The sequence below is a fragment of the Thamnophis sirtalis genome, unplaced genomic scaffold (genome assembly GCF_051295495.1).
Source record: "Thamnophis sirtalis isolate CommonGarterSnake01/CBP01778 unplaced genomic scaffold, rThaSir2_p1.2 scaffold_4, whole genome shotgun sequence".
Taxonomy (NCBI): Eukaryota; Metazoa; Chordata; class Lepidosauria; order Squamata; family Natricidae; genus Thamnophis; species Thamnophis sirtalis.
Window position 1 is genome coordinate 41,484,452 of NW_028261384.1, and position 22,913 is coordinate 41,507,364.

Genomic DNA, 22,913 nt, shown 5'->3' on the forward strand with positions numbered 1-22,913 from the left:
TAGTTTAAACATTGTTTTGCAACATCAGCAAAGGTATTTAGTATTTCTGGCTATTATGACAAGTTGGCTGTAAAGAAATAGTGACATTTGTTTCCATTTGTTCAGCAGCAATTATTGCCTGAAGGAGACTAATTGAAAATTACAAAAACCTTTATTTGGAAAGATACATTTCCTGGTTGGAAATACACAGCATTATCTAACTTAGAATTTCCCCCTTGGCTAGTTGACAAGAAATTTTCCAGACCCACATAGATGAGTCATTATTTTTCACAGCAGTTGATTGGTGTTACATTTGTTTGAATGTTGTTTTTCCTCTTTCAGAATTATTACTAATACATATAACTTACAGTGACAAAAACATTTCCAGTCAGTGGAGAAGAGAGCTTTGTTAAGGCTCTTTGTCCATTAATTACTTTATTATGCTCTTGCAGGAATTTGTAACAGTATTGGTGCGAGATCCCAGGTTACAGAAGGAAGATTTTTGGCATTCCTATATAGATTATGAAATCTTCATTCATGTAAGTAGTTACACTCTTCTATGAAAATGGTATTTCTAATCTCTGAACTATATATGTAATAACCATGTGAAGAGTGGTCATGAACCACTAGCCATACTAACTCTGGAATTTAAGAATTTTGAAATCTGATCTATAGTTTTCTTTAAGTCTACAGGTTAGGGAAGGCTGCCTTAGAAAATGAATAGAAGTTGAACCTTTAGACTGATAGAGGGCAAAACAGTAGGTTTCCTTGTTTAAATTGCTACTCATATCATTCCTGGCCGGTATATAAAAATCTGAGCCTTCTTTTCAAGTGCATCTTTGGTTTAAAATATTAAGGGGATTAGTGGTTTTTATTTTATTATTTTATTTATATTATTGTGATGTCTTGTTTGATTTTTGTGAGCCGTCCAGAGTTTCATTTCATACAAGTTTAATAAATTATTAATGATTTCTCTGTTTTCCTTTCTTTTTTGCCTTACTGAATTATTTTCTTGATTAGATTATTTTCCTTTTTATAACTCTTCACACCTAAGTCAACATCTTTGTTCTTATTACAGGAATATCCTGCTTCAGTAACAAAACCTTGCAAATCTTGAATTGCATTCAGGCTAGCCGCTTTCTTTTTCCAGTTTCATTCTCTGCCGTTCCCCAGTTCTTGAGGTCAAAGGCAGCGGTGGAAATGGCAAAAGTGAGTGGGTGGCTTGAGTGGGGCAAGGCAAAGTAGATGGCAAGAAGCAGAACACAAAATCCCTAGGGCATGGGGAGGCCTTGAAAGACCCCAACAAATGTAATAATATATTTAGATCTAGATCAAGATCTAGAAATATAAATAGATTTAGTGACATGGAAAAGCTGGGAAATTTTGTGTGCTGAATATTTATGCTGAATATTTTAACATTTTTACTAAGATTTATTTATTTATTTATTTATTTATTTATTTATTTATTTATTTATTTATTTATTTGGATTGAGAGTTATCATTTGTCAAATGTAAGAACCCACTCACTGGCAGAGGAATAGATAAGAGATGGAACAAGAAAGAAACGCCAGTGGAAATTTTCTGCCAGTCTTTCACTCTGTACTACATAGAAAGTAAGAGTTAGAAAAGAACAGTACTCTGTTGCCTTTCTTCAAACACAAGATATTTTAAGAATTTAAATATGTATTTCAGGAATAGATATTTAAGTCATATTTTTAGCTTCAATCCTTTTCTTTAATCTTCCCAATTTCCATGAAACAATATTTTTGGGGGGTTAGTTGGGGATAGAATGTTTTCCAGTGTGCTGAGCAGAGAATCCAAAGCATGGGTTAGCTTCTTAGGAAACACAGAATCAGTTTAGGAAATGAAGGTATGGAGCATTCATTAGCTAACTATTCACATTGTCAAGATCTTGCATTGTCAGATTATTGGTTCTGGGAAAATAATGTGTCACTAAACTCAACTAATGTATCTAACACATTCTGTGTTTCTGTAGACAAATAGTATGTGTTTTACAAGAAAAACATCTTGTGTGCGACGCCGTTTTCGAGAATTTGTGTGGCTCAGACAGAAACTTCAAAGCAATGCTGTATTAATGTAAGTAATTTACAAAACACTAAAATAACTCAAGATTTATATAGCTGTACTCACCCATGATAATCCTAATTGTAATCTGGTGCATTTCAATGAATAGGTAGAATCTGTAAAATACACAAGATCTTTTAGATTTTATATAATTTGTATAGTATGTAGTATGATCCTTAGAAATTTCATATCTTCGCTTTTTTCTGATAACTTTATCTATCTGTATGTCTTCTTTGACATATTAATTCATTAGTACAGAACTCAAATCTAAATGGTTAGCCAATCCATAATTAATTCAGTTTCAGTTTATTATGTGCATTGCCAAAAAAAGAGAGAAAAATTAGACAACTAACATAATGAACGTATACAACTTATGACTTATTTTTCACTATATACTGTACATCCCTAATATCATATTGAAATTAGAAAATTAAATTTGGCAACACTGCATATTAAAAATCTCACAGTCCAACCCCATGTCCTTGTTTATTTATTAATTTATTAATAAAATTTATAGGCTGCCCAATCCCGAAGGACTCCGGGTGGCTTACAAAAAGAAAGGTGGTAACAGAATAAAGTAAGAGATTGCTAGGACTGCTGAAGTGTGGTGTGGCCTAGTGTCACAGGACTATTATGGAACCCATGAATGACATCCTGGGCTAGCCTGACTAAATCGCCTGGCTAGCGGAGCTATGTTGAAGTTGCAACAGACCTTGCAAGCTGGCAATATATATTATACAGCTGCTCAAAACCACATGTGATACAAATGGACTGATCCAATGAGAAATGATAGTGGCAATGTCAAAAGATAAAGAGTTAGGGCAACAAAATACAAAATAGGAATTTAGAATATGACCGGCATGGGAAATAAAACAGAAATTTTGGAAAGAATGGAAAGAAGAGGGATTAAGATAATGGGACTAGCCAATATAAGACACAAATAACATGTAGTAAAAAAATTAATAAAGAATATTTATCTACTCAGGAAGGGACGCAGCAAAAAAAAGTGGCTTGTTGGCAGATTCAGACATAGCAAAATGCATACTACTATATACATTAACAGTTATATCATCATCATCATCATCATCATCATCATCATCATCATCATCATCATCATTTTAGCCATTGTGTATCCACTGCAGATGAAGGCCTGTTCTGCATATTTCCAACCTCTATGGTCCTGAGCTTCCTTTTGCCAATTGGGCCTGCAACTCTTGCTGATATTGTCAATCTATCTTGCTTTAGGTCTCTTTTTAGGAAGCTTTTTATCAAGTGGGATCCATTCTATGACTGCCCTGGTCCACCTGCCATCGGTTCTTTTTGCTGAGCCCATTTTCATTTCAATTCTTTTACTCTCTTGATATTATATACCTTTGCTTGTTCTTTAATCCATGTGCAGGTCTTTCTATCTTGTCTTGTAATGCCAAGTATCTTTCCATGGCTCTGTACACCACTTGTCGCCTTTGTAGCAATTTTGAGGTTGGTGTCCATGTTTTACCAGCATATGTTAGAGCAGGTAGCACACTTGTCTCTTCAGTCATAGGGGGAAGTTGTTTTTTGAAAATTATGCTTAGCTTGCTGCATGTTCACCAATCACATTTAACACATCATTCCATTTCCTTTATTGTATCACCTTCCACTGAGATCCATCAGCCAAGGTATATGTAGTGGTCGACTGTGCCTAGTTCTTCTCCAGTTATAAAAAAAAAAATCTTTCTTCGGTGAATTTATTAAACATAACCTGGCTTTTTTAGGTTTATTTTTAAGCCAAATGATTCTCCTGCTCTGTGCAGCTTTTGTATGTGTCTTTGTAGCTCTTCTGAGTCTTGTGAGAAGAAAATAACATTTGCAAATCTTAAGAGATTTAAATAGGCGTCATTAATTTTTATTCTATCCTTTGGCTAGTCTAGTTTATACTTCTTCAAGGCAAACTGAGAAAAGGATAGGTGATATTGTATTGTCTTGTAGTACATCTCATTTTATGTTGATTTCCACTTTAAGATCATTAAGACAAATTGTTGCCATTGTTTTTTTATATACTGATTGTAGTAAGTTTATGTGAGTAGTGCCTATGCCTTGGTTGACCAATTAAATATTGCTCCCTGGAATACTGAATCAAAACCCTTTTTGTAGTCAATAAAAGTCATGCAAACAGCATGGTGTATTCATTTTGCCTTTCTGTGACTTGCTGAATAACCTGGATGTAATCCATTGTTTTGTAGCCACTTCTGAACCCTGTCTGCTCATTTGACTGTGCATCATTTAATATTCTTATTGCTATTCTCTTGGTGAAAACCTTGTAGATAACTGAAAGAATGCTTATTGGGTAATAGTTCTTTGAATCATCTTGGCCCCTTTCTTGTGTATAAGAATCACTTTAGCATTTTCCATGTATCAGATATATTTTCTTCTCTTAGATATCTTGAGTATATTTTTGCTAAATTCTCGTGTAAACCATGGCCACCATTTTTTAGCATTTCAACCATAACATAGTCATTTTCTGAAGCTTTGCCATTTTTCATTGATTTTATGGCACTTGATATTTCCTCCACTAGGATATTTGACATTTCCTTTTTCTTGGGTGTTGTTACTTTCTTGGGTGTTGTTACTTTCTTGGGTGTTGTTACTTCTTTGTATAGCTCTGAATAGAATTTTCCAATTATTTCTTAACATTTCCTATCTTGTTCTATAGACAAAACCATCTTCATGTTTTAATGCATGTATAAGCTTGCAGTTTGCTCTATTAATCTCTTTGTTTGCTTCAATTGCCTTTTTCACAAATTTCACATTAAACTGACGTTTCTTCTTGACAGAATAATAATACTGAAAATCACACCAGGAGAGCAAATTGAAACATATACAATTATATATAGTGATAATTACACAAAAGAACAAAAGGATGAATTCTTTGAACCACTGAGGAAATAGAGAAAAGTGGAATCTAACAGTATACTGTATGTAATAGGAGATTTCAGTGCTAGAATGGGTAGTAATAGAAGGGAGATTGAGCAGTTCATTGGTCCACGTGTTGCTAAGAACAGTGTGAAAGGAATGAGAATGGCCAAAAGATACTGGATTTCTACAACCAACATCATCTTTTTATCACTAATACTTTTTTGCAACATTGAGACTCACGATATATAAATGGAATGAGATCACTATTAAAAATCAGATCAATTACACATTAACAAAAGTAAAAGGAAGATACAGAAATTTTGATGCAAAAGCAACCTCCAATGGACTATATGATACCAATCACATAGTCTAATAACTAGAGATTAGCGCTAAGATTGTAGTGTAATACAAAAAATTTAAACCTAATATTAAAATTTGTTGTTGTTGTTAGTTGCGAAGTCATGTCTGACCCATTGTAACCCCATGGACAACGTTCCTCCTGGCCTTCCTATCTTCTACCATCCCCTGGAGTCTATTTTCGCTCACACCTTTTGCTTTGGTGATTCCATCCAGCCGCCTCATTCTCTGTTGTCCCCTTCTTCTTTTGCCCTCAATCTTTCCCAGCATTAGGCTTTTCTCCAGTGAGTCCTTCCTTCTCATTAGGCAGCCAAAGTATTTGAGTTTCATCTTCAGGATCTGGCGTTCTAAAGAGCAGTCAGGGTTGATTTCCTCTAGGACAGACCGGTTGGATCGCCTAGCCGTCGAAGGGACTCGTAGGAGTCTTCCCTAGCACCATAGTTAAGGCCTCAATTCTTTGGCGCTCAGCCTTTCTTATAGTCTAACCTTCACAGCCATACATTGCAACTGGAAAACCATAGCCTTGACTATACACACTTTTGTTGCCAGGGTGATTTTATTAAAATAAAATATTAAATAGTTATAAACCAGAAATTAAAATAAAACCAGATAAATAGAATAGAAACTAGAAAATAAATAAATAGAAACCAGATATTAAAATATCAAATAAAAAAAAGGTAAGAAATAGTAGAACCGTTACAAAAAAAGATGGAGACAACATTTAGACAACTGCCACCAGAAGTGGGAAATATGGAGGATAAATGGAAATAATACAGAACTACCCTGCTTAACATCACAGAAGAACTATGTGGAATGGGATAAATACACAGCATGGTGGTATGAAGAGACTAAAGAAGCAGTAAAATTGAAAAAAGAGTTAAACAGGTAATCCTTGACTTACAACTGTTCAGTTAGTGACTATTTGAAGTTATAACAGCCCTGGAAAAAGTGACTTATGACCTTTGTTCACAGTTACAACTTTTGCAGCATCTCCATGATCATGTGATCTAAATTCAGATGCTTGCCAACTGTTTCATACTTATGACCATTGCAACATCCCAGAGTCATGTGATCCCATTTTACAACTTTCTGACAAGTAAAGTCAATGGAGAAACCAGATTAATATAACAACCAGGTTACTAACTTATCAACTGCAGGGATTTACTTCACAACTTTGGCAAGAAATGTCATAAAACTGCGCAAAATTAATTTATAAATTTGTCAATTAACAGCATAAATTTTGGGATCAGTTGTGGTCCAAGTTGAAAACAACCTGTATAAATGTTGATTAAATCAGAGAAAGATTATATAAACTGTAGATTACGGTGTAGGGTTACCAACAGGATAATTAAGAAAGCAAAACAAGAATCCTCGGAGTGCTTGGGAAAATATTTAGCAAACAATGAGAGGACAACCAGAATTAATGATTAAACAAGTAGCAAGATTTGTTAAAGAGTCACATAAATATAAATCCACAAAATGGGCTACATAGAATCTTTAATGCACCATGGACACAACTAACTGTTTCTACTGACTGGCAACAGTGAGAATGCACACAATACTGATCAACCCAAGTAGGGAAAATGTATGCCAAGATAATAAAAATGAGATTAAGATCAACTATAGAACCGCAATTAGCAGAAGATTTTAGGGAACATAGAAGCTGTACAGATGCAGATAATATAACTTAGTATAGCACACAATAAGAATCTCTTTGTCACATTTGTAGAACAAAAGAAAGCATTTTATAGAGTTGATCGGTAATTATTATGGCAAACTATGACCAATATGGAGTAAATGATCATCTGTTAGATTATATACAAGTTTACATAGCAATTGCAGAAGTGTAGTTTGGAACAAACCACATAAGAACCCTTCATAATAACATCTGGAGTAAAACATGGTTGCATCTTATCACCACAATTATTTATTTTACCTTGACAGTATAAGCAAAGAAGCCAAGCCCAGAGAAGAAAATAATATGAAAGAACTATTCTTTGCAGGAGATCAGGCATTAATAGCAAGAATAGCTAAAGACAACTCATGTCCATGAATCAAGAATGTAAGACAAATAATATGAGAATTAGTAAACAAAAAACAGAAGTGATGATATCGAAATAGAAAAGTACACCTTAAACATAGTAATAGAGGGAACAAATATAAAACAAGTATCAGTTCAAATATTTAGAAACAATATTTACTGAAGAGGAAAAAATAGTTTCAGAGATTAACATGCAATGCAGTAAGGCACAAACCAAGTATTGGGGTATTTAGCTCCAATCCTACAACATAAGGCAGTACTCATTAGTACAAAGGAGCATCTCATACAAAGCATATTCATCACCACCTTATGTTTCCAGTGCCAAACATGGACACTTGTTTGTGCCAAACATGGGAATGAGATGTTTGACGAAAGCTGCTGGAATAACTAGAAAGGATAAAATCAGGAATGAGATTGTAAGAGAAAGAATTGGGATAGAAGCAATATTAAACTGCATACAAAGAGGCAAATAAAATGATTTGTCCATCGTGAGAGAATGTCTGGGAATTGCATATCATATAAGGCATGATACAAAGAGGAGAAGGTCAAAGAGCATGAGGCAGACCCAGAAGAAGGTGGAACGACATCATCAAAGACATTATAGCAGCATCAAATGACAATAAGCATTGGTCAAATACTCCGCATATAAAAGAATATGTGTTTAGAGTTGCTTGTCTGCTCCCATTTCCAATTTCTCAACACTTCAGTAATTAGCATAATTTCAGGAAACAGAATAACAAGCTTTCAATGAATTGGTAGTTTAGAGGAACTTAACAAACCATACTTTCTGATCCATATATGTGGTAATTCACAAATCAGTTTATCAATGCCGGTATCACATCAAACTATTTTAAAACCTTCCCAACCCTTAATTATGAGGACATTGTGGTTCAGTGGCTAAGACACTGGGCTTGTTGATCAGAAAGGCCAGCAGTTTGGCAGTTTGAATCCCTAGCCCTGCATAATGGAGTGAGCTCCCATTACTTGCCTCAGCTTCTGCCAACCTAACAGTTCAACCTAGCACGTAAAAATGCAAGTAGAAAAATAGGAACCACCTTTGGTGGGAAGGTAACAGCACTTGGTGTGCCTTCAGCTTTTAATCATGCTGGCCACATAATCATGAAGATGTCTTTGGACAGCGCTGACTCTTCGGCTTTGAAATGGAGATGAGCACCGCCCCCTAGAGTCGGGAACGACTAACATATTGCGAGCGGAACCTTTTGCCTAACTCTGAATTTGTACATTGTTGAGTCCATTGTTTTCAATGGCTTTACTTTATCCTTGACTTTTATCTCAGACTTGGAATGACCTTTTCTTAGGAGAGAATTTCATTTTCTTGGGAAATAATTTTAATCCAATAACATATCCAATAAATATTCCTGGACCAAAGAGATAATCAAATAGATCATATATAATAAACAGCAATACTCCTGGATTTCAGGAGCACCAGGAGCCCATCCAATCTTTTTTTATTTATTTTGCAGCTCCTAGACATTTTGGACATTTTGACAGAAAATGGTAAAAGTGGATTTGTCACTAATTTACAGATAAAAGGCATTTTAAAAGTTTACAATGTTTAGAGAATTTTAAAAAATCAAATGAAATGCAGGCAGTCTTCGACTTACAGCAGTTCATTTAGTGACCATTTAAAGTTACATCACCACTGAAAAAAGTGGTGTGTGGCGTTTTTGACACTTATGACTATTGAACATCTTCATGGTCACGTGATCAAAATTCAGATAGATGGCAAGTATCTCATGTTAATGATGACTGCAATGTCCCAGGATCACCTGTTATGAACTTCTGATGAGCAATCAATGAGGAAATGAAATTCACTTAAAAACTGTGTATCTAATTTAGCAACTGTGGCAAGAAAGTTTGCAAAATGGAGTAAAATTCATTTAACAACTTTATCACCTAGCAACAGACATTTTCAGCTGACTTATGGTCGTAAGTTGAGGACTACTTGTACACAAATATCATTTCTGTCAACTCATTATAAAGTAAACCAGTTTTACAATGGCATCCTTGGGTTGTAAAAAGTAGTTGTCTTTACTGGAGTCTGTGAAAATCTTTATATTTAACTATAGCCCTAGACCACTTTTGAAATGAACAGAGCTGACATTTTAATTGACTCACTCAAATCCATTTTTCTCTTTATTTTCATTTCTCTTTTTGATAAGAACCAGTATTTCTTTTGTAAAGTAATTTAAATTGTATTTTCATTTTCTTTTTTTTAAAGACAATTACCAGACCTTCCACCTAAAACTCCATTTTTTAATTCAAATAATTCTCAACATGTGGACCAGCGTCGTCAAGGTTTGCAAGAATTTCTCCAAAAGTGAGTAGATTGGCTTTTAGAGTTGTTTGTTGCTTTAATGAAGTTGTTAATTTCCTATGCCTGCAATACCAGTTCATCTCTTGTGCACGGCAGCCACCTTGTGGCCACAATTATGAATTTGCACTTCTAATTTTCTGTGGAGGAAGATTACACAGCACATGTGTTTTCTTTACTCTTGCATTTGAATTTTTTTGGTTTCTTTTTTGAGCCAACAATTTATTAAGTAGTGTATTGTTATTATTGAATTTGAAAATCAAGTTGTTTTAAAATAGCAATACATGAATTAATCTTTTTAGCAGTGTGAAGTTTTAAGTGCTAGAGCTCAGTGTAACAGCATTGCCATAAAAGCATTAAGAGTTGTTAACCTAATCTTATGAAGCTTCTCTTCCGGTAATATTGTACTGCTAATTATGGCATACAAAACCTTTGCTAGATCAATTCTCAAATATAGCTCATCTGTCTGAAATCCACACTGTGTATCGGACATTAATACAATTGAACAAGTCCAGAGATATTTCACGAGAAGAGTACTACATTCTTCTGCTCGCAACAGAATACCCTACACCACCAGGCTTGAAACTATGCCACCTAAGGTCAGACTTAAGTATAGTACACAAAATTATCCACTAAAATGTCCTACCATTCAATTACTACCTCAGCTTCAGCCGCAATAATACAAGAGCACACAACAGATACAAATCTCAATGTAAACTGCTCCAAACTTGATTGTAGAAAATACAACTTCAGCAATAGAGTGGTTAATGCCTGGAATGCACTGCCTGACTCTGTTGTTACATCTTCAAATCCCCATAACTTTAACCTTAAACTGACTACTATTGACCGCACCCCATTCCTAAGAGGTCTGTAAGGGGCATGCATAAGTGCACCATTGTGCCTACCATCCCTGTCCTACTGTTCCCGTTTATTCATACCCATTTCATTCATGCTCATGTTTTTTCTTATGCCTATTACCTTGTAAACAATTGAAAAATCAAATAAATAAAATTTATTTAAAGCTGAAGTCCATACAAGGCAAAGATATGTTCAATAATCAGTCATGTGGCCCTAATAAAGAACCAGTATTCCCTGTGATATTTTTTTAATGACAGTAAAACTTTCAATAGTTGAATATTAAACATTCATCACATTAGGTAAAGCAGGACAGGACATCGGCCACATGATTATTTTTCTGTGGTTCTTGGAGAATGTAAATATTGATATTTATTGACATCAATGTTAACACTAGCTTTATATTTTCTTTCTAAAAAAATCAACTTAGATGTTTTGCTTTTAGAAAGCTGCTTTGGAGTGTAAGGAAAATAATTTTGATGACCTATATGATAACCAATTACTTACGCAAAATGAACCGAAACATTTTTAATTGGTGTCAACCCCTTTAGATAGACCAGGCCAGGAAACCATCTCCTCATGAAGGCTAAAATACAAAAGACTTTGAGACACCCCCTGAATTAGAAAGAGAAAACTAAATTAGTTTTTGATGCCAAATACATCCATGATATATTGATGATTTGGAGCATGTGATAAATTATATGGAAACAGGAGTCCTGTAATTAGTTTGGCTGTAAACTATGTAAAGTAGCATCATCAGCATCTTGAATTAGATTTGAAAGACAATTGGCAACCAATGAACTATTTCAACATGGAGATAATCTCAAGGAGGCTCCATTCATCAGCCATCCTGCCTTGTTTGGGCCTAGCTACATTTTTTTCACATTTCAAGCACCTCCTAGGAAGAGCACAATAAAATAGTTCAGGCTTGAGGTTATTAGCTGAATATAACCAGCAAATTGATTACATCAGACAGATGGTAATAAGACATTTAATCTTGCCCCAAATGACACTAAGCTTGGAATAAATCCAAGTGAACTTGTTTGCTAAAGACCACCCAGTTGCTTATAACAGCTCAGATGGTATCAGGGCACCAGGCAAATATTTTGGAAGTTTTATTTTTTCACCTAGCAGCTAGAAGAATACTCTTAAGATAGTCCTCTGTGGATTCACCTAGAGAGAAGTTCCATTGCTTTTTCCTTCTACTTAATTACTGCAGCATAAACCTCCCAATAAAACCTATGATATGTTCAGTTACATTTGTTCCTAAACCTGTTCCAAAGTTGCTCTAGTTAGCTATCCTCATATTTTATTTATATAGAATTTACATCTTCTATTCTATACCTTGATGTGATATACTATCTTGTCAAGGTATAGAAATATCACAAATTCAAATATTTGAATTTGAGTAATACTGAGCTCACATATCTAACTTTTTCTGTAATAGCTTATCCTATTTTATTTTTCAAGCATTTAGCAGGCACTTATAACTAGAATCAGTCATCTTGGAATCTTCTTTAACAAGATTTAAGCAGAAAGAAGAGTTATAGATTACAGAAATCTTGATAACTGGATATATTTTAATACCCAGTTTATCTCTTAAATTCTTTAGGATGGATTTTCTTGAACCTCTTGCTAATCACCTTATGATATACTGACAAGTGGTCAGCTCACCTTCATGATAGAGTGTGCTCATAATATTAGCAAATTATCACTTTTTCAAGTTCCATTACCTTCTCATCATATCAGATCCCTGATGAAAAGTTCATAGCAATAGCACTTAGACTTTTATATCACTTCATAGTGTTTTGCAGCCATCTAAGTGTTTTAGAAAGTCAGCATATTGCCCCCAACAATCTGGATCTTCATTTTACCAGCCTTGGAAGGATGATGGGCTGAGTCAGTCTTGAACTTTGTCCTTGTCACTTCTTGAAGACTCACCAGTGGTGGCTCACTATTACTGGCAGGTGTCTAATTCCTGGAAGCAATCAGATCTGGCGTAGAATTGATTTCTTCTTGCAGAGTGCAGCAATGCTATCTTGCATGGGTACTCAGGTATGAAATACATAAGAAAGAAAGAAAGAAAGAAAGAAAGAAAGAAAGAAAGAAAGAAAGAAAGAAAGAAAGAAAGAAAGAACGAACCAAGGATACCATAGATGTCATCTGACTTCCAGACAACAGTAGTTCTGATGTTGTTTATATCCCAAATGGCTTCCAATATAAAAACCTGCATTTAACTTACTTTGTGTCCCAATTCATCTTTTCAGTAGTTTTTTTTCTTCTTCTTGTGCCATATCCGTCATCTGACATTGGTGATCATGTTGGCAATCCTGTTTTTGTCAACAGCTGCATGAAAAAGTGCTGCTGAATTTTGTCCAAATCAGTCCCTTAGGTTTTGAAGCCATGATGTTCTTCTTCTGCCTGGATCTCATTTGCCTTCAATTTCTCTCTGGAGGATTAAGTGAAGTATGCTGTATTTTTCTGGGTGTCACATCACATGTCGAAAATATTCTAACTTTCATTTTTTAATGGCTTTGATTTCCCTTTACTTACCCAGGCAGCTTATCACCTCCACATTTATGATTTTGTCAACTCAGCTTATACCTAACAGCTGTCTGTAAATCCACATTTCAAATGCTTCTACTTTCTTCAACTTTTTTTTTTGTCAGAGACCAACTCTCTACTCCGTAGCGCAGGATGGAAAAGATGTAACATCTGACATCTGATTTTATATCAGTAGTTTATAGAAGGAGAAATTAATTTTGTGCCTGTTATTTGCTAAAGTTCTCTGCAAGTTTCCATAGTTAAATGAATTAAACAAGTACAGGTAGTCCTCAATTTACAATCACAATTGCTCCAAAATTTCTGTTGTTATTGAGGCATTTGTTAAGTGAGTTTAGCCCCATTTTACGACATTTCTTGCTACAGTTGTTAGGGGAATCATTGCAGTTGACAAGTAAGTAGGTTTGTACGTTTAATTTTATTTATAGGCCGCCCAATCCCGAAGGACTCCAGGCGGCTTACAGAAGGGAAGAGAAAGAAAATAAAAGAAAGTAAAAATAAAATAAGACAAGTTAAAACGACACAGATACATTCATTTCAGTCGGGGCTGGACCTCAACAATGAGGTCAACAGCCCCATGCCTGCCGGAAAAGCCAGGTCTTGACAGCTTTTCTGAAGGCCATGAGAGTGGGTGAGGTCCGGATTTCTGGGGGTAGTTCGTTCCAAAGGGTCGGGGCAGCCACAGAGAAGGCTCTCCTCCAGGGAGCCGCCAGCCGACATTGTCTGGCTGACGGTATCCGAAGGAGGCCAACCCTGTGGGATCTTACCGGCCGCTGGGAGGAATGTGGCAGTAGGCGGTCTCGCAGGTATGCTGGTCCTAAGCCATGTAGGGCTTTAAAGGTAATAACCAACACCTTGAATTGCGTCCGGAGACCAATGGGTAGCCAGTGCAGCTCGCGGAGGATAGGTGTAACATGGGTGTGCCTAGATACACCCAATATCGCTCACGCGGCTGCATTCTGGACTAGTTGCAGTCTCCGAACGCTTTTCAAGGGTAGCCCCATGTAGAGCGCGTTGCAGTAATCCAGCCTTGAGGTGACTAGGGCATGAGTGACAGTTTGGAGTGCCTCCCGATCCAAGTAGGGCTGCAATTGGTGCACCAGGTGAACCTGGGCAAAGGCTCCTCTGGTCACAGCCGACAGATGATGTTCCAGTGTCAGCTGTGAATCCAGGAGGACCCCCAAATTGCCTGTTGGTTGTTGGTTGTTAAGTGAATCTGGCTTCCCCATTGACTTTGCTTGTCAGAAAGTTGCAAAAAGGGATGACATGACCATGGGACATTGCAACAGTCATAAGTATGAAACAGTTACCAACATCTTGAAATTTTGGATGCTACAGATAGTAACTGAAAAACTGTCATAAGTCACTTTTTTCAGTGCTGTTGTAACTTTGAATGGCCATCGAATTGTTGTAAGTTGAGGACTATCTGTAAACTAAATCAGAATAGAAGAAAAGTTGTAACACTTAAAACAGCCCTTTCAAGCTGAGAATGTTTACTTTTGTTTCTCTCCATTTAAATACAATAAAAATTTGTTTCTGGGGTCTTTTTTTCCTATTCAAGAAAATAATAAGTTATTGAGGAGCAGTAATAGCTATTTTCCAACAATCCATGGATGAAAACCACTGAGATCAATGTGGTGTAATTTTCCCCCCATTTATTTTAAACAGTCTATTTAAGATTAATTAACTCTGTATTCAACCTTTACGACTCAGAATTTGCTTTCTTTTTAAGAAGAAAGAAGGGGCAACCTCATCTATTGTATGTCACTGTAGGCTGAATTTTTCATGGATTCCTTTTGAAATCTCGTCTGTGTATGCATTCAATAGAGGGCACCAAAACACAGGCTGTGTTTGCTTGTTTCTATAGATTAGATTTCTCACCAACACATACCCAGAGTCAAGAAATGTAGTAAATAGGCTGAGTAAATTTGTTGAAAACAAATTGGTGTTTTAGCTTTTGGCAAACATGCACTTGGGCTACGTAAGATACAAAAAAAGTTTTAGTTAGAATAGGTTACGGTCCATTTCAGCTATATGTTATCATCTGAAAGAATAATTTACAATATACATAATAAAACCCAATCTGCCCCTCTGCTTTTAACCAAACAAAGCAACTGCTCATTTTGTTTGCATTTTAAAAATATAGTTTTCGTTTTTAAACATCCAGACTTCACGTAGATGTTCTAAATAAATGAAATGTCTTGAAGACTGCCTTATGCACAATACATTTATTTTAAGCTTTGAAATTCCGTTTTTAATGTATTTTAAGTTCTCTAGGCTGAATATAATGGAAATAGAAGCAGTGGCTCTGACTGAAGAAATACAGGCTTGTTTTCCATTCTCCCAATTGGGCAGGTTTTAGAATTGGAGTTTAACAACATGTAGATCAATATTGAGCACTAGCATGCACAAACTATCTATCTATCTATCTATCTATCTATCTATCTATCTATCTATCTATCTATCTATCTATCTATCTATCTATCTATCTATCTATACATACATATATATATCAGTAAAATCTGAGTTTGATACAAAGTAATTAATACCAGCTTGAACTCTTGTAATTTAAGATGCATGATTGAAAGATTCGTAATAATTTTAATACTTAATACTTCAATCCTTGTCTCTTAGTAGAGTACTGTATTGTAGATCTGTTCAAACACGTTCAGTTTAGTGCTTATCTGTTCTTGTTTTCTCCCCACCCCAAAAAAGTGTGTATTTGAACAAGGTTTTAATTAGCCTCCCAAAAATCTGAATCTTGTCAGAGTTTCAGCCCAGAATGTCCATCAGTCCTACAACAGAACTGCCTCAAGCAATTTGGGACTGATAGGACTTATAGACCTAATACCTACGATACCCTTGACAATTATTCTACTTTTCTTCTTTTCATCATAAGCCAGACCAATTTGCTGGCCCCATGTGAATGGGATTCTGTGTGTATGACAGTAAGCCAGCCAGTCTTCCATCTTGAGGGCTGGGCTGGCATATACATTTAAAATAAATAAATAATTGATTTGATTGAATGTATACATGTATGTATGAATGAGTAAATAGATAAATGATAGCTATTCCACACATACGTATCATAAGTGATACATGTTCCACACAATAATCAGATATGATTATTGTTATCTCGGAGATAGACTTGAGGCTAGAAGTGCATTTGGAGGATGTGGTAAGGTTCATTTCACAAATAGTTGCTCACTCACAAAATGTCTGACAGAGATGCCAAATCATCCATTTAGTGAATGGGTTAAATTAGCTGCTGAGGATAATGTCAACCATTCCAGTGTGGTCTTATTCCGTGGCACGACAAAACCGCGCTCCACTAAAGCGCGCCCAATTAAACCGTGTCGCTGACGTCATCAGCAGGGCGACAACAGCGACCGCGGAGAAAAAAGGGCGCTTTAAATAGCGCTTTAAAATCAAGCCGATTCAAGTTAAAGTAAGGGTTAGGTTTAGGGTTAGGGTTAGGTTTAGGGTTAGGTTAAGGGTTAGGGTTAGGTTAAGGGTTAGGGTTAGGTTAAGGGTTAGGTTTAGGGTTAGGTTTAGGATTAGGTTTAGGGGGGTTAGGGTTAGGTTTAGGGGTTAATTTTAGCTTTAGTGTTCACAGCGTGCTTTTTTCTCCGCGCTGTTGTCACGCTGTGATGACGTCAGCTACGCAGTTTCGTCGAGCGCGCTTTAGTCGAACGCGGTTTTGTGGTGGAACCGTCTTATTCTACCATCACAATAATATATTATGCTAGTTCTTGTTTAGTAGTAAACCAGTTTCTTATTTAAACCACAAGAATCATTAAAAAGTGGTCAAGACATAGAATCTATAGAAGGAGATACTTAATGGCCACAGAGACATTTCAGCCACATCCCTTCTAGGTTTTTTATTCTTTAAGCAGTTCTGTTTCGAAGGTTTCTTTCCACTGAGATTTCTCCATCCTGTTATTGTTTCATGCAGTCTGCCTCTTCCACAGTGTGTTTGCATTTCTCTCCATCACTATAGCCACGGTGACTTTTGCTTCTTTCAGCAAAACACAGTTTGTAAATATTCCAATTTAGAATGTGTCTGTCTCAACAGTTAAAATGTTTGTGAATGTTCTAAAACATTTGTATCAACTAGGCCAATTGCTGTTGAAGGCTTCATTGTCACTTGCGGTTGCTCAGTCTAAAATGGAAGATAAAATAATTCTTTAAAGCAGTGGTCCCCAACCTTTTTATCGCCGCGGACCAGTCAGCCTTTGATAATTTTACCGTGGCCTGCTGAGCGCGCGCAGGGGTGAGGGGGCGTTGTTCGCAACGACACATTGATTGTTTATATATCAGATTGTTTTGATTAAACAACTTTTATTTTATTGTATTTAAACATGCCTTACAAAATAAAATACAATTACATAAATATAAAGTGCAAGGCTACGCTACTAGCGCTGTCTACGCTAGCCCTACGTAGCTGCGCAGGCGCTCTTAGGTTTTTTTCAGGAATCGGCCAGCGCTGAAGCACTGAAAAGGAATGAGAAGGGCGGCGCTGGACACAGGGGGGCGGTGGGCCGCTGGTGACGTCAGAGTGCCACCAGCGGTCCAGTAACACCCCTTGTGCCAGTTAGCCCTAATTTGCATACAGAAAGAAACTATGGCCCCCGGCCGCTGCAGCGATCATGGCCCCCGGCCGCTGCGCGGCCCGGTGCCAGGTACTCCACGGCCCGGCACCGGTCTGCGGACCGGGGGTTGGGGATCACTGCTTTAAAGCATATAGAAGCCAGTTATGAATAGAACTGAAAACATGTTTTCTTCACCATATATGCAGTTAGGTAATTGGAATTAATATATTTCAAACATAGCTATTTCTGCTCAACAGATGGTTGCAGACATGATTTCAAGATCTAAACTGATTAGATAAAACCAAGTTTCTCTTGGCAGTCCTCTGCAATCTAATTAACTTTTCTGATAACTGGAAACAAGGGCCAGATCAAATCTCAAGCTGACAAGTTGTGATGCATGAATTCCAGAAGAAATGGCTGCATACATAACTTCAACATCTCCTATGCTTACACAATTTTAAAAAAATCACTATTAGGGTAATGCATTTAAATTACTAAGGCTAATGTACAGGAAGATGACAATTGGGATTTCTGTTGCTAAGTGATACTGTTGTTAAGTGTGTCATTAAGTAAGTATCTGCTTGCACTCTCCTGCTAGCTTCTCACAATAGCAATAGCGCTTCATAGTGCTTTGCAGCCCTCTTAAAGTGTTTTACAGAGTCAGCATATTGTCCTCAACAATCTGGGTCCTCATTTTACTGACCTTGGAAGGATGAAAGGCTGAGTCAACCTTGAGCCTGGTTAATCTGTTAATCTGCCAAACTGCTGGTAGCTGGTGATCAGCAGAAGTAGCCTGCAGTACTGCACTCTGACCACTGTGCCACCTGAGCTCACAACCAAAGTCAGTGGGGAAACTAGCAGGAAAACACAAATCCCAGGCTATTTACAAGCAGACCTACAGGCACGTTAGTGGCTGCTGCCAAATGAGGGAGGTTGATGAGTAGAGAGGAGGTGCTGTGCAGCGGTCGGGGTGGTTCTCAGCCAGCTTCCCATTGACTTGTGGGAAACTGGTAGAAAAAACTACAAATTGAGATTGTGTGATGTGCGATGCTGCAACTGTTGTAAGTAGGAATTGGTTGCCAAATTGAAACCACATGACTGAGGGTGCTGGTTTACTGGAACAGGACTAACCACCATTTATTTGGCACTGACGTAACTTTGAATGAATGGTTGTGGTTCAAGTACTATCTATAAGCTACATATTAGATCGTGCCATAACACTCCACAGTATGGTAAAATATATATAATTTTAGAGATTTTTTTCAAACAAATGACAACTGTGAGATTCAGATATATAATGATTATCTGCCGTATTTTTTGGAGTATAAGACACACTGGAGTATAAGACGCACCAAGGTTTTGAAGAGGCAAATTTAAAAAAAGTAGGTAGGTAGATAGAGGAATAGAGAGGGAGAGAAAGAGAGAAATACAGTAGGTAGGTAGGGTGAGAAAGAGAGAGTAGTTAGATAGGTAGGTAGATAAAGGGAGATATATATATATATATATAAATACAGTAAATAAATAGGGGGAGAGAGAGTGGGTAGGTAGGTAGATGTTTCCAGGTGTATTTATCCATGTGCTGGAGAAGGAAATCGCTGACAATCTGCAGCACCTAAGACTTTATTTTTGCTGGCACAGCACTTGATCAATGTGATTCTCATCAAAGAGCTTTCCAAAAGGAAATTTTTTTTTTGCATTCTGCAAACCTCCCAAAAATGTTTTTTTCAAACAAAAGGTATGAATAGCCTTGGTGGGGCTTGCAGAGTGCTCCTGCGGGGGGGGGGGTGATGGGGGGACGGACAAGCAAAAAATGGCCCATTTTTCATGAAAATGGGCCTGTTTTTTGTCAAAGAAATTGCATGCATAGCCTTATGGAGGCTTACAGAGTGCTGCTGGGGGCTGGGGGGGGGAAATATCCAATGTTTTGCTCATTTCTGCCCTCCCCAGCATCCAGGAGCTCTTTGAAAGCCTTCATGAGGGTATACACAGCTATTTTGCGGGAGGGTGCGGGACTTCGAGGCAAAAAGTGCTGTATTCAATGTACAAGACGCACTCAGATTTTCAGCCTCTTTTTTGAGGAAAAGAGGTGCGTCTTATACTCCAAAAATATGGTATATATTATGATTTATACTAAGTCAAACCCAGACTAGCCACATTACAGTTTAGCACAGCCAGATAGGTAAGATGGATATGGAAATAGACAACTTGTATTCAGATTGAAGTTTATCATGTGGATTTGGTTTCCCCATGTCTCTATTAAAGAGAGGTGGAAAGAACAACAGACTTTATTACCTTCTCCTGTGATGCCTAAAACAGGTTTAAGCGCTGTTTAAAAGCAACTAAACTAGAAGCCAAGTGCATAAGGAAAGATGGGGTAAAGACATAATAGCTGATCAAATTATGATTTAAATTCCTCCATTGCCTTCCTTTTCAATCCAAATCTGGATCGTGGATGCAAAGGGAAAATATTAAATATCGTTCTTCCTAAGAAAATAGTAGGAAAATATATGGGAATATATAAATCGACTTTGCAGATACGGAAGGAAAGAACAAGCTGTTAAGGGGAGACTTAAGGAAAAGATTATACAGTTTTGAGTTAGAGGGAAACTTGACAGAAAAGAGCCTCAAAACAATCCCACATTGATTTTATTTAAGGTGGTACAGAAACAGTATTGCAGTAAGATTCTGCTATTCTGCTTTGTTGCTATAAAAAAAGCATTTCTGGAATTCCTGCCCTGGTCTTTTCTTGACCTGGTTACCTCAAAGGACTGACAGGCATTACAGACCTTTCAATGCATGTCTTTTCACACTTGGCATGTTTGCATTTCTAGGATACCCTTCCTGTTTTTAATTTATTATCTTTGAACAGATTTTTTAAGCCTCCAGATGGCACTGTTAAGCAGAAAAAAGAACGACTGTAAAGTAATGAGTCCAGTGAAAAATAAAAGTGGAAATTGAATTGTAGTGGCAGGGAGGGGCAGGGGAGGTCTAATAGTAGCCTTGATGTGCTTAGATCAACCTGTACTCTTATCACTTTTGTTCGTTGTTCCCATATGTTAGGTTACCAGCAAGTTAATAATAGTGCTTTAGCAGTTCAAGGCTTAACAAAATTGCACTGGACATGAAATAAAGCTAAAATGAATTTCTGTCCAATATCATTGACATTAGTGTTCATTATTTTTGCGGTGCAATGCCTCAAACCATCAAAAATCAATTTTAAAGATTACCCATTATTTTACAAAGAAACTAAAATGCATTTAAAACAGTAACAAAGAAGTAACTGTGGTGTAATTGTATCAACAGTTACTAAGGTTTCAGTTTGGCGACACAATCACACTTCTAAAGCAACCCCTGAAAATATCTATTGAAAATAAAATTATATGTATGATCATAGATGTATGATTAAGGTAAAATAATACCAGGTTGGATTATCAGTAATATTTTTATCCCCCCTTTATCTCCATCATTATATGCATACTTTAAACAAGTGTCATTCTGTTAGGAAATTGATAGGAATTTTCTGAGGGATGAGAAAAATCTTATCAGGAATGGGATGATTAATGCTTAATTTGTTTGGGATTTCTTATGTAACATGATTCAACTTGAAATGGAATTTAAATAAAAGTTGCCCACATTTTTCAGATCAAGGTCACACTTAACCTCTCAATGGGTTGCCTAGGTAGAGGGTATGCTACTGAAAACAAAACCACTTTGGGAACAGATAAGACATTTAAAAATAAGTTTTGTTTTGATTTGATTCACATTTTAATTTAGTGTACATTTTAAAGATATTGTGATTGCTTTCCATATATTTACTATTTTCTCCTTTTTATCATATTAAAATTATAATTTGCTTCAGCTATTACTGAAAGTAAAGCAGAGGTTATGTACCATTTGCTTAAAGCCATGGATGTTACTGCTGTTTTCCATTCATATTTGGTCACAATTCAATTGAGGTCCAACTGATTTATATGAATTCCAGAAGATAGTAATTTTTCCCAGTAACCTGATTATTTTTTACTGTTTTGTGTGTTTCTTTATGAACAATGTCAAATATCTTACAATGTAGGCATATTGGAGCGGAAAAGGGCAATTTATACTTGATAAAAATGATATAAGCATTACATATTTTAGAATAATTGAATAGCTCTATGATTAAGATAATATTATAATAAAATAAATACCAAGTTAGATTATTAGTAATATTTTTGTCCCTTCTTTACTATCATTGTGGTTGAGGAGTATGACATATGCAGCATCTTTAATGACCACCGCAATTAGCAGAATCCACTAGACTTGACAAATATCTGAGCTTCCTGCATAATGTTTATGTTAATGTGCATGCAATTAGATAATATATCGGAGCATTCTTGTCTGCATGTATGAATTATATCTGAATAAAACCTTGAAGGAACCCTTTGATATGATTGTGGCTTGGGCAAAGCATTCTCTGTTCTTCATTGCATGCTTTCCTGTATTGTATTGAAGCTGCTGCATAACAAATTGGTCACTTCATATTGTTCATAGTGTTCTGGACATACATATGCAGAATATATTTTCAAAGCAGAAAGAAATCAAGATCTAAAGATACAAGAACCTGGTTATTTTTATAACAAGGTGCCTCCTTGCCCTCAACTGAAGTGGTTCAGGCAAGAGTGCTACTTTACATACTGATAAATTCTGTATTATCCAAGATGGCCTTGTTTTAAAGACTAAATTAGAAACTTGGAGGAAATGAATAGACTATTTTTGATTTTAAGGGAGGAGCGTTGGTATGCTTCCTGTTTATTTTTTTTTATATTCAGCTTATTTTCCCAAAATCTCAAGGTAGCATGCATGATTCTCTCCCCCCCAGTTTTATTTTCATAACAACTTGTAAAGTGGGTTAGATTCAAGTGAGCTTGGAAAATCCAAAGGCCTTTCTGGATAAGGGGGAATAAACAAATGAGCATGAATGTCCATTGTGGGGACAAATGATGATATATGTACCATTTCCTTTATATGTGCACATCCTTAATGGACATTGCACATCCTTAATAGAATAATTAGAATTTCAGTACTAATTTCATTATTCTCCTGCCTAGCTGTTAAAGAGATAAAATCTCTGCAAATTTCCTAAAAGATTTTTTTCTTTTTTGCTTAGGTATGTAAGATGGCTATCTAGGTCAAAAGAGATGCCTTCCTGTTTCTTTTCTAGCACACATAATTGAGG

The 22,913-nt window shown here is 36.4% G+C and overlaps 1 protein-coding gene across 3 annotated transcripts in view; it reads left to right on the forward strand.

The window, feature by feature from the left end:
• Positions 1-22,913, forward strand: part of SNX10 (sorting nexin 10) — a 45,297-nt gene that overhangs the window by 18,236 nt on the left and 4,148 nt on the right. For all 3 annotated transcript variants that reach the window (XM_014067857.2, XM_014067865.2, XM_087712802.1), the window contains 3 exons: positions 432-518; positions 1,976-2,076; positions 9,600-9,698. In XM_014067857.2, coding sequence (XP_013923332.2) covers positions 432-518; positions 1,976-2,076; positions 9,600-9,698 — 287 coding nt within the window. The remainder of the gene's footprint in view (positions 1-431; positions 519-1,975; positions 2,077-9,599; positions 9,699-22,913) is intronic.